Source organism: Micropterus salmoides, unplaced genomic scaffold, assembly GCF_014851395.1.
Source record: "Micropterus salmoides isolate LMB-PRFRI ecotype aquatic unplaced genomic scaffold, ASM1485139v1 Ms_hic_scaffold_2, whole genome shotgun sequence".
Classification (NCBI taxonomy): Eukaryota; Metazoa; Chordata; class Actinopteri; order Centrarchiformes; family Centrarchidae; genus Micropterus; species Micropterus salmoides.
The window spans coordinates 28,446,845-28,465,326 of NW_024041150.1; the positions used below are offsets into that span (position 1 = coordinate 28,446,845).

Sequence of the window (18,482 nt, forward strand, 5' to 3'; positions counted from 1 at the left end):
CGTTTGACTGATCTGAAAACGCTTTGAAACACTTGATATCAGCCATCTAGAGAATGTCTGTGTCGAGTTTGGTAGCGTTTGAAGAAAGACTTGTGGAGATATAGATCTTAATTCAATTAGCTCTCTGGGACGTACAGATGATTTTCTTAGATTTTTTGAAGTTTGGAATGAGAAATATCTACAAATTTACATTAGTTGTAATAAGCCACATCCACTTTGAGCAATCATTGCCAAATTTTATGCATCAAGTGAGTAGTGACCTGAGATCGTACAAACCGAATTTTGTACGAATCCATGCTGCGATTTATGAGGTATAAACTTTTTGCAAGTGTAGCGCCTTCTAGTGGAAGAATATCCCAGGACTGCTCAGCGAGGCTCGGGCCCGAGCATCTGAACACACGTGTAACTTTTGGTTACAATAGCTTAAGCAAATTCTGTAAAATTGGACGTAAATACACAAAAGTAAAAATTTATGGAAAAAAACAGATTGACGTATCAAAATTATTTTGATAACTTTTGATCAGCGACGTCCGTAGATGATCCTGCCAAAGTTTCAGGTTGATTGGTGAAACCGTCTGGGACGAGTTCGCAAAAATAGGTTTTAGAGAAAAGTGATAAAAAGTCATCAACATTTTTAGATCCACTATTGAAGCAAAGATGCAGATGAATCCAAAGATTAAAATTATGAAAGAAGTTCGACTCTAAACAAAGCCGTTTACAAGATAATTGCAAAAATGTAAAATTTATTGCTATAGCACCACTATGAGGTCTATTGAGGGTCCTTTTTTGCCTGAGTAGAGGGTGGAATTTGGTGAGTTTTCATCCAGCAGTTTTTGCTGCCTAAACACAGCGGAGAAAAAGAAAAAGAAGAAGAATGACAATAACAACCATAGGGATCCCTAATAAATCCTTGGATTGTTTCTACCTGCAACTGTGACGCCTAGTCAAATTTTCTTATTTCTGATATTATTCGATTCCTGCAGATACGCTGCTTTATTTGTGTCCCCCTTCATAACACAACAATGTTGTACAATGTTGAGTATTTCACACTGAACATTTTATTTAAATGAATGTATTTCTTATTATAGGATTTGTGTTATATGCTTTCATATCATTCCCGTATAATGTTGTAATGCATAATTCTCATTCATAGATTCTGCTTACATTGCTTAAGTAGCAATCCTCCATTACAAGTAAAAGTACACAATTAATGTGTAGTATTTGTAAGCGTAAGTACAGAGGTATTACCAGGAAAATACTAATGCATGATGACTCCCTTTCATACTGCATTATTGTCATTATTATATATTCTTGTATTATTACTAATGCAGTGTAAGCAGCATTTAAATGTTGCAGCGGCTCAGGGTGGAGCTAATTTAAATGTCTTTTCATGCTGTTGTGTAGTTTAAGCTATAACAACTGATCATACAGTATATTTTGTATGTAGAATATTACTTTCCATAGTAGTAACTATTGCTGTCAAATAAATGTGCAGTAAAAAGTTACATGACCCATGGCTTTACAACCTGTTCTTTCCTAAAGTAAAGCAATGGTTATAATTATATCTTTAATTAAAGTAAGTCCAAAACAAAAATAATTATTTTATATTTCAATCAAGTTAAAGAAGGTTCTTAAACTGTAAAGAAGCAACAAGTAAAGTTAATGACATTACATTACATATATTTATTTAGCTGACGCTTTTATCCAAAGCGACTTACAATTGCTATATATGTCAGAGGTGCAGGCCCCTGGAGCAACTAGGGGTTAAGTGTCTTGCTCAGCGGCACAATGGTGTCTCACAGTGGATTTGAATCCCCTGCGCCATCACCACCCCCTGTGACATAAAGCTTTTTGTTGAAGTAAAGACAAAAAGTAAGGTAATAAGCTGTTAATATTTTCTCATACTATCTCTACCTTTTGTGAGTAAATCCGGGACAAAGTAGTTAGTTCAGTCCTTTCTAATGCTTTGAGTTTAGAAGACTTTCGTATTTTTGGCTCAGTTTCAGATGTGTGTGAGTGAGTGGGAGCCCTGACTTACTATGAGAGGTCTGTCTCCCTCTTGTGGTCACAGGTCAGAGGCACAAAGCCAAACTGGAAAAGTGCTTTTTTGAGACTTGAATCTGAGATTTTACCACTACTTTTGATTTTTTTAATTTTTAACACATATATATATAATATTTGTTCTTACTGAAGCAGGTCACATGACGTGGTTAAGCTCTGTTTGAGACTGAGAACATACTGAATATCTTACACAAACATACATCTCCTGTTTCTGAAAAAAAAAAAAAAGTATTTTTAAGTAATCTCTCGCACTTTTAAAAGACAGCCGATCATTTTTATAACTTGTTTTGTTTATTTTACTTCCTTAATTAAATTGTTTGCTTTTATCAGTGCATGTGGCACTCATGTGTAGCTGGTCTGTAGAGTCTCAACCCTACTAGAGGTGTGCGTGTGTGTGTGTGTGTGTGTGTTATTTACAACAGGGATTACAGCATGGAAAAAAGACAACCTGCAATACCTGTATCTACACCAGCAGGTAGAGCTCTAAGTAAAGGTGTGCTGCCAGCTGTGTCGCAGCAAGCAGGGCTGTTAATGCAGATAAGGTGAAATACTGTCAATAGAGACAAAAAGAGGAAAATGACCTGCCAGCAGTACTGAGGCAAAGCCCCTCATTCAGTAACACAGCACACAAGCAGCCTTATTACGCAGGATGCTCCAGTTCTGTTGCTGAAGCAGCTTTAACCTCCAAGCTTTTGTTCAAAGGACTGACTGAGAGGGTTCAGTACGCTGCGATGTCAAGTATACGCTGAATCACATGTTGTCAACCTGCCTCCACTTTCTTCAGCATGTTAGGATTGTCATGGCATGGCTGCAGACTCTTGTTTTATCAGCGTAAGTCATATTGGTGTCTTTTCAAATAATGTTTTGTTTGTTAAAGTTGTTTTTGTTTCTTGTCAATTCCCTGCATCTGTTCACATCATGTCACTGGTTTCTGTCACAGTGAAAATTCTGGTATTTGCCCTTAGGACCTGAAGCTTATCAAGCTTTTAAACTCAGTGTATAAACTCCATGAGTGAGATATAAAAATATAAAAGTAGTGTATACCCTTTAAATAGCTATTCAGTGCATCTTGGTGTTTACAGTGCAGCTCCATGCTGGTGCTCTGGTTAGTGGTGGGATGACACAGCAACAGCAGGAGGCTGTGGAGTTGGCTAATGTTAGCAGGGCACCATGAATAAGCAATATGCAAGATCACGCATAAATTATACATATGTATATTTTTTTTCGGTCATAATAAATTACTCATTACTTGACTTTTGTAAAACACCTGACCAGTGCTGCAGAAAAATGTAATGAGAGAGATCAGGACTGTGCGGTCCTGAAAAATGAATCAGTCAACTGGACAAGGAGGAATATAACTGCTCTGTCCATGAACAAAAAATACAAACGGCTATAGACAGGCAAGGAGACAGCTTCAAAAAACATGCTGGAAACTCAGGTAAACTCCCACTGCAACGTTACAGTAATAGTTTTATCAGCTGCGGGTAGAACTAATCCATGCTCGTTTCTGTGCTTTCAGACCAAAAGCGAAGCGAGACATACATATAAAGTCAATGCAAAGACGTGTAGAGCCGCGATTTCCTGTCGGGCGGCGCGAAGCGACGCGAAAGGGGTGGTGGCGACGAAGCGAAGGCCTTCGCGTGAGTTGAAAATTTCCAACTCGAGTGAATTTTCACAGGTTCTAATCGCCTTCTCACATTGTGTGTGAACACTTGCAGCGAATGTACTCAGCGAGGAAAGCGTCGCGAGAATTAAATTTGCGTTTGGTCTGAAAGCACCATGACATGATCACCGTACATTTACTGCATTTAGCCGACATGCAACAGCGTTAGCTCGCCTGCTGCTTTCAGTAAACAGTAAACAGCCTCAGAGAGTTGGCTAAACTGAAGTGAGAGCTGAAAAGCAAATATTTGGAAAACAAGTTTTTAACTGTCTTAAAGTTAGTACACCTGTCACTTTTGTTGTACAAGTTTAACCTTAGTAAGTATACAGGTGCATTGCAGAAAATTTTATTATTGTGAAAAGGTCATTTTCCCCCCGTAATTTAAATCAAAAAGCGAAACTTATATATTATAGATTCATTACACATAAAGTGAAAAAATGTTTTTTGTTTTAATCTTGATGATTACGGCTTACAACTTGTGGAAATCAACAATCCATATCTCAAATATTAGAAAGTAAAATAAAGAATGTATATAACAGAAATGTCAACCTTCTGAAGAGTTTAAAAGTTCTGAAAAGTTTTATTTATGCTCTCAGTAATTTGTTGGGGCTCCTTGCATGAATTACTGCATCAAGGCGGCGTGTCATGGAGGCAATCTGCTCCAGGTGCTGGAGTTGTTTTGAAGCCCAGGTTGCTTTGATAGCAGCCTTCAGCTCGTCAGTATTGTTGGTCTGGTGTCTCTCATTTCTCACAGTTTCCTCAATCAAGCACAGTAACACCACTGTCAGCAAACCAGTTCTAGTGGTTTTGGCCCCGTGGCAGCTGCCAAGTCCTGCTGGAAAAGGAAATCAGCATCTCTATAAAGCTTGTCAGCAGATGGAAGTATGAAGTGTTGTAACGTCTCCTAGTAGACAGCTGCATTGACTCTGAACACAGTGGAGGGACACCAGAAGATGACATGGCACCCCAAATCATCACAGGCTGTGTAAACTTCACACTTGGATTCTGTGCCTCTCCACTCACCTCTTTAAGCCACCAGGTCGCCCGCTTGAGCTAGTTCTAAGCTACTTAGATCACTCATACAAATATAAATGTTAAGTTTTGTCAATATGGACATGCTACACATGGTAACAATTTATTCGTTCTGTTCATTTTATGGAAACAATTGTAATTTACCGGTATGTTAAATAAGAGAGATGAAAAAAAAACTCATTTTTATTTAAGTAATATTCAAACTGGTTGAAATAAACAATTTAATAAGAGCCGATTTCCCATCTTTGTACGAAACGAAGACTTTTGGACGAAAGAAATTAAAGGCATGTCCCAAAGATAGGCAAGATGAGTTCAGTGATTGAAGCAAATAAAAGCCCGGGCTATTAATTTACAGTTTTACAGTACATTATTCTTTTAAATATCCTTTGATACTTTATGCCTTTCAAGCAGGCGAATGGGGACTCCACACATCTAGGTTGAGAAACTAGTAAATATGACTGTGTTTATAAATAAACGCATATAAAACCACAGTTGTAAAATAAATGCCATTACGCTACTAATGCTTTGAGGGACTTACAAACATTGTACACCTAATCAGGTTTTGAAAAATAAAAATAAAATAAAATACAAGCTTTTAGTTGTGTCTCTGCAGTTGTGGCTCCATCCATCTTCATCCGCTTATCTGGAGTTGGGTCGCGGGGGCAGCAGCTCCAGCAGGGGACCCCAAACTTCTCTTTCCCGAGCCACATTAACCAGCTCTGACTGGGGGATCCCGAGGCGTTCCCAGGCCAGTGTGGAGATATAATCTCTCCACCTAGTCCTGGGTCTTTCCCGAGGCCTCCTCCCAGCTGGACGTGCCTGGAACACCTCCTTGGGGAGGCGTCCAGGAGGCATCCTTACCAGATGCCCAAACCACCTCTCACCTAGATTGAGAGCTTTGCCTTACGGCTCAGCTCTCTTTTCGTCACAACGGTGCGGTAAAGCAAGAGTCCGACTTACTGCAGAGTACTCCCGCAGCACCTCCCACAGTATCTCCCTGGGGGACCCTTCATACGTCTTCTCCAGATCTACAAAGTACATGTAGACTGGATGGGCATACTCCCAAGCTCACTCCACGAACCTTGTGAGAGTAAAGAGCTGGTCCGTTGTTCCATGACCAGGACGAAAACCGCATTGTTCTTTGGCCTAGGGTGCTCTGGTACCACGTACACTTATGAGCATCCTTATGTTCGAACATGGTGTTCGTTATAGACAATCCATGACTAGCACAGAAGTCTATCAACAAACACCCACTCGGGTTCAGATCAGGGGGGCCGTTCCTCCCGATCACGCCTTTCCAGGTATCTCCATCATTGCCCAAATGCGCGTTGAAGTCTCACAGCAGAACTATGGAGTCCCCTACTGGAGCCCCATACAGAACTCCATTCAGGGTCTCCAAGAAGGCCCCATACTCTGAGCTGTTGTTTGGTGCATATGCACAAACAACAGTCAGAGTTTCCCCCCCACTACCCAAAGACGTAGGGAGGCGACCCTCTCATTTACCGGAGTAAACTCCTCTCACCCTGAGCAACTCCAGAGAAGAATAATGTCCATCCCCTGTCAAGGAGTACAGTTCCAGAACCGAGACTGTGCGTGGAGGTCAGCCCCACCAGGTCTAACTGGTAGCGCTCCATCTCCCCCACAAGTTCCGACTCCTTCCCCCACAGAGAGGTGGCGTTCCACGTCTCCAGAGCCAGACTCTGCTGCTCGGGTCTGGTCTGTTGAGGCCCCTGACCTTCACGGCCAACCATGTGGCAGCGCATCCAACCTCTGTGGATCGTCCTATGGATGGTGGGTCCAGAGGATGGAGAGGGGGGTGCCAAGTTCCTTTTTCAAACCCCGGCCACCAGGCGCTCGCCGGCTAGCCCTCCCTCTGGGCCTGGCTCCAGACGGGGGCCCCGGGCTTCCTCCGGGCAGGGTCTCTCCTCCTCTTCCTCGGTTTTTCATCAGGCGTCTTTATGAACCATTCTCAGTCTGGCCCCTCACCTGGAACCACTTTGTCTTGGGAGACCCTACCAGGAGCACTAGGCTCCAGACAACACAGCCTCCAGGCTCACCGGGCCACACAAACCCCTCCACCACGATAAGGTGATGGTTCCCGGAGAGGCTTCGGAGTAAATTAAATGCCTCGGAGCATTGTTTGTCACAGACTAGCAAAACCTGTGGATGAGCTTTGTTTTGTAGTCACATTAGAAACACTGAACAAATATGCTTAGCTCAAAAGTATATATATTGTACATCTGTCAGAAAGTCAGAATACTCCTGATTCGAGTTGAAGTCCTTTGTACCTGAGAGTTACTGCAAACTGATGGTGATTATTGTGGCTTTACTTGACTCTTTAGCGGACCCAACATAATCCATTACTAAATACTTACAGAGCATGTGATAGAGTTTTTGTAAAGTTTAATAATATCTTTCAGAAAATGAGGATCCAAATTGCGCTGCTGGTCTTTGCTTTTGTGGCTGTGATCTGGGCAGCACCAGTACAGAACAAAGGTAACTATATGATAAAATCTGATATGGTATGTGGTTGTCAAAATATTTGCAGTAATGTGGTATTTGTTTATACATGTGAAGTTGTCAATGTCTCGCTAAGTTCTTTGCATTTGAGGACCTGTCCTTTATTAATGGATGCACTTACATGTCTTTCTAAATCCCACAGTTTCTGTTTCTGCCAAGAATGAAGAGGGTGAAGCTCTTGAGCTAAAGCAGAGTGGAACCACATCTGAACAGCTGGATGAATTAGACGAGGACGCCGAGATAATGAAGCTATTGGTTAAGCTCAAGGAGCAAGATATGGAAGAGCTGCTCGTGGACGAAGCTGAAGAAGAGCTGCTCCAGGTGATAGCTAAAGAAGACCTGCTCCTGGAAGAAATTGAAGAACAGCTGCTCGACAAGACCACTGAAGATGAGCAGCTCCTGAAGAAGGTTGAAAAAAAACTGCTTCTGGAGAAAGCTGAAAAAGAGCAGCTCCTGAAGAAAGCTGAAGAAAAGCTGCAGCGTGTGGAAGCTGAAAAAGAGCGACTACTGGAGGAAGTTGAAAAAAAGCTGCTGCAGGAGGGCGCTGAAGATAAGCAGCTCCTGGAGAAAATTATAGAAGAGATTCTCCAGTGGTTAGCTGAAGATCAGCAGCTCCTGGAGGAAGTTGAAAATTGGCAGCAACGTGACGACATGCTCCTCGCTTAATGATAAGAATAGATTGTCCTCTAAAGATTATTTAATTAATTAATAGAGACACTCGAAGCCACTATATCTGACTGAACCTCCTACAGAAAACTATACCATAATGTAAGGTAACATTTAATTGCAAGAGAACATGATATACAGAAAAAATGAGGAACAAGTCAGCCTAACTTTTTTGCTCCAGTTTCTACACAAATTATAGAAAAAATTATGTATTTACATGTAAGTGTATCCTAAATAAATGAAATTGATAATATGGATTAAAATGTGGCATTTGATTTGTTAAGGGCAGCTTCTTACTATGAACAATGAAATCCTACATGAACACACAATATTCTGTTTAAGTTACAACAGTTTTGGTTATTTCACATGATGCTGAATGTTGGTGTTTGTGCTCTTCTCACTGATTTGAAGTAGGCGGGGCTCGGTTGACTACAATAAGGATTTGGCAACATTTGAATCAGAACCACACCCGCACAGTCCTGAGGGAGCAAATTAGCTGAAGTCATGAGAGTTAAACTTTTTATATATAATATGTGAGGTGTTTTTTTGATTGTTACCTATTTATTATAAGAAACTTTTTAAAACAAGGTGTTCAAGGCATTTTATAAATAAAATCACTGGGAAAATAAATTAATCCAAATGATCATAAGATGAAAACAATTTATACAGAAATTAAGTTTAATTAATTTCCATTTATCAAGGAAGCTGAAACATTGATAACTGATAAAAAAAAATTATTTATTTTTCAAAATTGCTCCTCCTCCGTCACTTTCCAAACTTTTTCCTCGCTAAAGTTTTCTGCAGCACTGATCAGGCATTTTACAAAAGTCATGTAATGAGTAATTTGTTATGGTCCAGCTACATTATACGTATATATGTATATTATTCATTACACATTTATATATATATATATGTATGTATAATGAATGCGTGATCTTGCATATTGCTTATTCATGGTGCCCTGCTAACATTGGCCACCTCCACAGCCTCCTGCTGTTGCTGTGTCATCCCACCACTAACCAGAGCACCAGCATGGAGCTGCACTGTAAAGACAACAAGATTAACTATTTAAAGGGTTTACACAACATTTATATTTTTATGTCTTCACTCGGAGTTTAAAAGCATGATAAGCTTCAGATCCTAAGGGAAAATATAAGAATTTTCACTGTGACAGAAACCAGTGACATGACATGAACAGATGCACGGAATTGACAAGAAACAAAAACAACTTTAACAAACAAAACATTTGAAAATGCACTGAAGTGCAAAGTGACTTATGGCTTATCAAGCTAATAGAACAAGAGTCTGCAGCCATGCCAGCAGCTCTGTGAGGCTGTACTTAGGCAGAGGGATGCCTTGAGTTAAAAGCTAACTGCAGCATGCTGACATGCTCACAGTGGCAACGCTAAGACGCTGATGTTCAGTAGGTAAAATTATCACTATCTCAGTTAAGCATGCTGACATTTGCTAAGAAGTATTAAACATAAAGTACAACTGAGGCCAATGGGAGTGTCATTAGTTTAGCAAATATTTAAGAAATTTACATCTTGCAGTCATTTTCACTGTTATTACATTTGTGTGTGAGACAGGTAAAACAAACCACAGTCATAAGGTAAATATGCCTAACCCACAAAATCCATGGTGACACATACACAACTGAGGTGTAGTATAGGAGTACATTAAGTTAGGCTACGCTCCGTGTGTTGATCACAGCCAACTGAGGTAAACACCTGACATTTCACCTGTGTAATTATCCTAAATTGAGTTTTTTTTAGAATTTACTGCATGATAAACCTTCATCACCCTGACTTGTGTCACTTGATAAAATGTATAGCATGAATTGACATAATTAAAGTTTGTAGACTGAGGGGATGTGGTGTTGATTTTCTCATCAGTCCAGCGATGACTCGGCTACATATGGGTTTGTTTTTTTGTGTTGTTTTTGTTGCAGTTGTTGTTAATTCATTTTTTTTCCTCATTGGGAAGAGGCATTACCAGCTGGTGAACAGCTTTATTTTCTTTCACAGTTTCATTTCACACCAGCTGCTGTTCTATATTTTCAGCATCTCATTTATTGTTTTGAGATGATCACCATGTGAACACTTTTATCTGCTACAGAAATCTGCATTTTTTCTTAAGGGGTTTGAACGTGTGTGTGTGTGTGTGTGTGTGTGTGTGTGTGTGTGTGTGTGTGTGTGTGTGTGTGTGTATGTGTTCATACTTATCTATTCACGCCTATTCACAGAAAGATCAGGATAACTAAGTCTGATTGAATGACGCAATGAATCAACATTTTAAAAAAAAGGTGATACATACTTTAAGAATATAGAACATAGTTTACACATATATTTTACAGACTGCGCGTGAAATTTGGGTAATTTTTTTCTTAACAGACTTCTTCAAAGACTTTCAGTGAATCAGCAGCTCCAAAAGAACATTTCAAATATCTTTACTGAGAACATTTACCAGATCTCAGGATCTGAAGTAACTATCTCTTCCAGTATCAATTTGGACATTATTCAACATCAGATAAAATGAGGGAGTTAGAGAGAAAATGAATGTTACTTGAGCCATCCAGTGGCCACTTTACATAAAGGACGGCTATTTGAAATGCCAGAAGGTCATGCTTACATTTTTATATCACAAAGCCGTCTCCATCTTCTCCTGCTCTCATGGTGAAACAGTTAGCTAAAGAAAGTGGTGGAAAAGGGATTCAGATCCTTTCCTCGAGTAAAAGTACTAATACTACACTGTAAAAACACTCGGGTGCATTGAAAATTTTACTTAGATTAAAGTATTTAAGTATAATCAGGAAAATGTACTTAATTATTAAAAGTAAAAGCACTTACTGCAGGAACTATCCCGTGTACTGTTACTATTATTAATAATAGTAATAACATTATATCGGTAGATTATTATTACTCATTAATACTGCATTCATGTAAAAGCAGATTTTTAACTGCGGGTTTAGGTGGAGCGTATTTTGAACTCTTTTGCATTGGACTGCAATTAATGATCATTTTCTCCATTAATCGATTGATTGTTTGGTTTGTAAAAATTCTGAAAGTAGCAAGAACTGCTGTAACAATTAGCCAGAGCCCAAAGTGACACCTTCACAATGCTTGTTATGTCCAAACAACAACATTATTAACAATTAAAAGGATCCAAATAACTAAAAGAAAAATAAAGAAATCTTTAAATTAATAACTTCACATACATCATATTTTCTAAACTTAAAATGTCTTGTGTGTAAAAATCTTAATTTGCAAAGTAATTAGTAGCTAAAGCTTAAGCAGATTAATGTCGTAAAGTAAAAAGTGTAATATTTCCTAAAAGCATTGGATAAATCGTTAAAATAGTTAACTAAAAGTCATCAATAAACTATTTAGTTAGCTAAAAATATTGGATAGATGGTTAAAATAGCTTATAGCTTTTTGGATAAATTATTGAAACGTCTATCTTCTGCCATTCAAAGTTCACTTTTTGTAATCAATGTGTTTACATAACACCCAGTTTAAATTTGAGGTAACATGAGACGCAATGAGTGTCGAGAAAGGGATACTTGAGCTCAGGGTTGTGGGGGTATCTGTACAGTATGAAGGCTATAACTGACCTTTGACCTTTCCACACATAAAGCACAGAGCACAAGGCTGAATCATACATTTACATCCTTCAGATTCATCCTGGCTGGGCTGGCTTTAGTATGCTACGCAATTCCTGCAGCTGGGTGAGGAGAGCAAACTTTTGTGGCAAGGTCAAATCAATGCTCAAGTTAAGATAAAAGGGTATGAAAATATTGAGGATTTTTCTTGCTTGCCCCCTACAGAGAATTTCAAACAGCTGGAGGGATTCAGTCAGCTTTTCCAGGAGCAGATGAAAGAAAAGTTGAAAGGCTTCTCTGGAGAGAAAAGGCCAGCGAGCGAGGGGGTGAGACAGAAAGTGATTCAGCGTATACTTTGTGTCCCTGCATACTGAAGCCTCCCAGTCCTTCCTGCAGAAGCCTGGTAGGTTAAAGCTGCCTAAGCAACAGAACTGGAGTATCCTGTGTAATAAGGCTGCTTGTGTGCTGTGGTGCAGTATGAGGGGCTTTGCCTCCACAGTGCTGGCAGTACATGGTGCTGCTTGGGGCTACAATTCCTGCCAGGTCACTGCCAACGCTTCAGTGGCCTGGCAGGCAGCGCCTCATTTTCCTCCTTGTGAGTCTATTTACAGTATTTCACCTTATCTGCCTTCACAGCCATGGTGGAAGTAGAGAGTGCTGCATTGCTGCAACACAGCTGGCAGCATGCCTTTACTTAGAGCTCCTCCTGCTGGTGTAGATGGAGGTATTGCAGAATTTCTTATTTCCATGCTGTAATCCCTGTTGTAAATAAATAAAAAGGTGTGTGTGGGAGGGGATGAGGTCAGCCAGAGCAGCAGGAGCATCACTTCTGCTACACACCAGCTCCTGGGATAAATGAACACAGAGGGGTTGAAGTGCTGCTATGATTCAAAAGCATAATTCAACACATAACCTGCTTTCACTCCCAAATTGATTGGAAGATCTTTAAAAATCGGGACAAGCAAATCTACATTTTACTGTATTAAGATGCTAATGCGTTTTTGTCTGTGGCTGGAGTTATTTTCAGTATCGTTCATTATTTAGTGTGGAATGTCAAAGAAAGAGTCACAATTTCTCGTCATCTTCAGATGTTTTGTTTGGTCTGACCACTAGTCTAAAAGATTTTCTATTTATATGATATAAAAGCAGCAAATCCTCCACTCGAGAAGCTGAAACCAGAAACTATTTTTTTTTAAATTTGACTCACAGATGATCAAAACTGGTGGTGAATAATATTCTGTAAAATCCAGTGATTGATTCAGCACCAAACACAGCATGAAATAATTGTTGAACCACAGAAATGCTTAATTTTTTATCTGCAACACAAACTCTTCACTTATACGTGTGAACGTACATGTAGCTTACATGGTTTAAAAACACATAAATGTGACCTATAGCACACATGGGCTCTGTGTTTGGATGCAGGCATAATTTTGTCAGTGAATGAAAGTACAGCTGAGGCCATTAGTCAACTATTCAATCAGTCAACAGAATATTTATTTTGATGATCAAGTAATAGTTTGTTGTATTTTTAGCAAATATGCCAAAAATTCCTGGTTACAGTTGCTCATATGTTCCTGGTTCTCTTGTTCCTCTTTGACATTAAACTAAATATTGTTTGTTTGTCTAGCATTGTATGAAACAATTAGTGGATGAATCAAGAAAATAACAGGCAGATTCATCTGTATTGAAATACTTTTTACACATTTGTTACACACAGTCATCTCAGTGCTACACCTACAAGTGAGCTGTAACACTTACTGGAACAGAGACCACAATGAATGAATAAATGTGTCAGATTAATGCCAGCACAAACCCACACTGTGCTTCTTTATCACAGATCACACGGACGATCTGTGATAAAAGTCCCAGCCAGAGAAAAGAATAACAGTAGTAAAGGTCATTTGTTGTTTTTATTGATAGGTACAACATTAAGACAATAAATGGAGCATCATGTGACATAATGTTAACAAAGTACGTTGTTCATAAACAAGCAACAATAAGACAATTATTATTTCTATCTCTGTGTCCCCTGCTGCAGCTAGCAATCCTCTATCTGCCCAAGAGAAGTGTGTTGACACCTCCATTACATGTACATATACATTATATATACATACAATCTATATTAACAGTAGGTTGACAAAAAGTGCTGTAAATTCATGCTACAGTGCTGCGCTAAATCAAGACCTACAAGTACGCTTTTTCCACCTTAAAAACCCTTTGAAACTGTTGTTTTTTGAATTTCTGGTAAACTTTCTGCAGATCATTTCTTTACAAAAAAAAATCTTGTTAAAAAGAAAAGTATGTTTCCTTTTTATGCAAAAGAAGCCAGGCTGCAAATCAATTCATTTTAACCAGTGAAAGTTTGCTGATTCCTAATTTAATTAGGTGATAAAAAAGTGTTTGAAACATTTTGAGCAGTTAAATAAATCAAATGTGATGCTACAGTTTAATGTGTATAATTGTCATAAACATTAATCTCATACAACATGTTCAACAAGTAAATGTACAGATGCCTTCTACTGTATCTACATTATACAGTCCGATACTAAAAAGTACAAAAAATAGTTTATGCTTCATAGGAGACAGATGCGAACTGACCCACATCCTATGACGTTGGGAGACAAACAAACCCAGACATGTGTCCAGTTTCACAATGTAAAACATCAGTGGTATAAAAGTCGCCCCAAATAAGGCAAAACAATAACATGCCTCATGATGCATGACTTCAAATCAAAGAGTCACTCAACAGTGATATCAGCGAAAAAGAAAATAAAGTGCCTATTGTGTAAATAAGTTAGGATGAAGATCGCTGTGCATGAGTAGAGGTTTTCTAAGGGGGTTGTTTTCGGGGTGATGACAGGTGGAAGTGTCCTCAGGTGTACTCGGTGAAGGCGGTGAAGTGCAGAGTTCAGCGCAGTGAGTTGGTGGGCATACAGTCACACAGAGCCCTCCTCTCTGCCCTCAGCACCAGCATCTCTGTCTGCAGCGGACAACATGTAAACATCAGCTGAACTCAAGGGTCCTGTTTTTGTCACTGACACTTTTACAGCTTCAGTTTTGATTTTGCCTCTCAGGCAACACACAAGCTGCTCCACCGTCTTGGTGGAGGTTGTTGGGGCTGTATGCAGTGTGAGAGGAACACTGCAGACACTATTCAGGGCTGAAAAAGAGTCCTCAACTCCTGCTAAAAATGTAGCTGTTTATTTACAGATAATTCTCCTAAAGAATGTCAATCAAGCAAAGATACTGCAGTAAAAGACTTCTTTGTAGTAAAGACAGAAATAAAACATTATTTATTGAGTTTTAAGGTTCATTGTTGACATTAGAAATAGTATTCTGAAATATTTGTCAAATATTTTTATATATCATGTCAGGTGATTATAAGGGTAATGCATTATAAAAGGAGCAATTTTCTTTTTTTGATATACTAACATTATTGTGGAGAGCATGATAACCAATTTAACCATACTTTATTATTTGCTAGATAATATAAATTATAAAGGTAGATAGATAAAAGGTAGAAAATAACATTTATATTACTTGTATATACTTGGCTGAACTCATCAACTTACTGCAACAATTCAACGCTCTCCCAACGAGTTACTTAGAGCGAAAAGAAAGATCATACATCTTCAGTGAAGTGTAGTATAATAAATGTAAATTGTTTGTGTTGATTTGATTTGTATTGACAACATCTGTAGTAACACGTCCCGTGGTATACAGTAGAAGCTAAAGGTAAATGGAGCATCAAATAAAGTTAAATAATATACTCATTTCAATTTTTATATATGAATACATATTTATAGACATTCAGAGAGGCTTTATTGTTTTTGTTGTTATATATATATATATATATATATATATATATATATATATATATATATGATGTTTTCAGAGATAGAGAAAACATCAGAGGTCTCTGTCCAGAATAGTGCAGTCCTAGGAACAGCTAAGACACTGCGCAGAACCCTCAAACTCCCAGGCCTCTGGTAGAGGACCTGAGCTTGAGGATGACATAAAATATATGATATAGAAAAATAAAACCTATACTGTCACATTAAATACAATGTATGTAAAATGTTAAAGAGGTCATATTATGCTTTTTGGCTTTTTCCTTCTCCTTTATTGAGTTGTATACCTTTTTTGTGCATGTAATAGGTTTGTAAAGTGAAAAAGCCCAAAGTCCACACCAAAGGGAGTTCCCATCTCCCACAGACAACACTGCTCTGAACTGCCTGAAAACAGCTCCAGCGTTTACTTCCGTAACCTATGTGCGTCACTTTGTAACATGCGTCATAAGCTTAGCGGCTAGTAAGGCATTCAATCAAAAAAACCAGTGGAGAAATACACTGAGCTGCAGCACACAGTGACAAGATGTCCGCCTGCTGCCTCCCCTCACTCCCACCCTCCCTATAGAACTTTACCCTCCAGGTAGTCAATGGACATAAAGTTGTTACTGTGATGTAGAGACAGTGCACAGTTACATATGAAAAGTTACATATAAAAGATAAATTCTCACTCAGGTCCACTGTCCAATCATGTTCAGTGAACAAAGCCACAATTATGGCTGAAATGGTTTTGTTTTGGATCACACTACCTCAGGACCCGCCCTATTCTACTTCTATCACATCCCCTAAATAAGATTTTGAACCTGAAAATGAGCATAATATGACCTCTTTGACACCTTGAGTATATCCAGTGATCAGAATATAACCCAATAATCTATGGTTCGTCAGTTGTTACACAAAAGACTCATCAGCTGGTGAATCAAGAGAATTTAACACTTTGATAGCACTGGAGATGAAGAATTCCTCAAACAATATCAGAGGAAAGGGGAATCTGCCAAGAAAACAACAACATTTTGTGATACTTCACTTACCCTGGCATCAAGGTTGAACGCGGTCTTCTTTAGATCTTGCAGTGCCCTCTGCATAAACTCAAAAGCGTGACAGTCCACACATGGGCGACCTGCAAATGAGAGGAAAGAATTCACAAAATAAAGAGATTCACATATTAGTCGTTTCCATGTTAGAATGTAAATTTCTGAATTATTTGGTTTGGATTTTTTTTTATTTTACAATTAGACTTAATTTCAAAGAAGATTCCTGTGTCTTTCAATGTGAGCAGTAAGTAAACATATGTGGGCCTGCACTGTTAGTAGTTGGGCTTATAGTAATTTGCATTAAAAATTTTGTGTATCAGAAGTACAAACAGATAAGGTCATTGACCTAACCCAGAGATGTCGCTTAGCTACACAGCAATGTTTATCTAAGGTTTAGCCACCATGAGCTGCTGGTCTTATCAGACCAAGTCAGGCTGTAGTAGTAGAAACCCTGAGTTTATCAAACAAGGGTGTGTTTAATTGCTTTTCATTTGTCAGAGGACAAAGGGGTATTTATGACTATGTTATTTTATTAATTTTGCTTTCACTGCAGGGATCAACTTTTACATGTTGGTGTAAATATTGTTTCATAAGCTTGACTATAGTGACATAACTGTGGAGAAGGTTATAGATCCCAGCGGTCTACAATTGTGACCAATGGTGGCTGCAAAACAAACGCATGCATATTTGCCTTTAAACCTCTACATTGTTTGAATCTAGTCTAGATGATAAAATGGGTCTTAAAGTAGCAGTGCAGGCCCATTTTCATGTTGTGATGTAAACACCAATTAGGATGACCTACAATTCCCACACTGAGAAACCTCTGTGGGGACCTGCTATCATTAGGCTATAATACATTATCACTGTGGCAGACAAATGTCCCCCTAACAAAGCTTTAATATCCTGCACTGAACAGGCAGAACAAATCAAATAGCATATTGCCATCCACCTACTTTCGGCAGGGATGACAGTCCCGGTCTCCTGATCCGCATCAGCTGCACCGAGACAGAGGAGCTGGACCGCCAGAAGGAGGACCGCTGCCTGCAGATATCCACTGGATGCCATACCGATGATGTGATTAATTACCTGTGATATGAGAAATGCAATTTGCAAGTGTGCGGTTTGCAAAAATACAAGGGAAAATGTCCTGCACGGCCGTCGGTCAATGAAATAACAAAATCTGTTAGGCTTTGTTTAGAAAAAACTCCAGTTTTCCTCGGTAAATATGTGTATGTATTCAACAGCAGTCTACAGCGCAGGATAACAGTGTATTTAACAACCTCGATGTTAACATACCGTGAATCAGTCGATGATATGTTGCAGAATCAGCGCAAGATGCCCACCAAGGATTGATTTATGTAGATCAGGAGAGTGCGCATGCGTGTAGCTCAACCCAAATTTGCCTTGGGGACCAGAATCAAGACTTCCGGTGACAACATTCAAAATAAAAGCCTTTAACAAAAGGGCAGTTAATAAACAGACTGTATATAGTTTTATTTACATGTTTAAATACATGGTTTCAGCCATGGATGTTTTATTAATAATCATTATCAACAATAATCAATAAATGGTGGGAAGTAAATACATAGCCTACACTTAAGTGCTGTACAATATCTGAGTATTTCCACTTTCTGCCACTACTCAACATTTCAGAGGAAAATATTGTTTCACTATATTTATTTTACAGCTTAGTTACTAGTTATTTTTTCTGACTATAACTGAACATAAAAAAATAGGATTATTTTATAAAATATGTATACGGTGTAGATTAAAGTACACAACGTACAGTATATAAAGTACTGTAGTACAAATCTGCTCCATCTTGATCAGCTGGCACATTAAAATACTGCTTACATGGTAAGACATAATGAAAAATAATCAGTTATAAATTTATATAAAAACAGAGCTATTTGCCATAATATATTCACCTACACAGTATATATACAAAATGCATTGCACATATACAGTGTACATATTGTATAACTGCAGATGTATTTCGTCATTTCTTTTTGAGACGTCAAAAAAACTTCACTGAATAATATCAAAGTCAATGA

At 38.6% G+C, this 18,482-nt stretch overlaps 1 protein-coding gene across 1 annotated transcript; it reads right to left on the bottom strand.

The window, feature by feature from the left end:
• Positions 1-13,437: 13,437 nt before the first annotated feature.
• Positions 13,438-17,860, bottom strand: cunh4orf48 (chromosome unknown C4orf48 homolog). The gene is made up of 4 exons (XM_038732866.1): positions 17,725-17,860; positions 17,382-17,514; positions 16,426-16,514; positions 13,438-14,526 (listed from the first exon to the last, which is right to left on the bottom strand). Exons 2-4 carry the CDS (start codon positions 17,491-17,493, stop codon positions 14,455-14,457), a joined length of 273 nt encoding a protein of 90 aa, XP_038588794.1. The 5' UTR covers positions 17,494-17,514; positions 17,725-17,860; the 3' UTR covers positions 13,438-14,454.
• Positions 17,861-18,482: the final 622 nt, after the last annotated feature.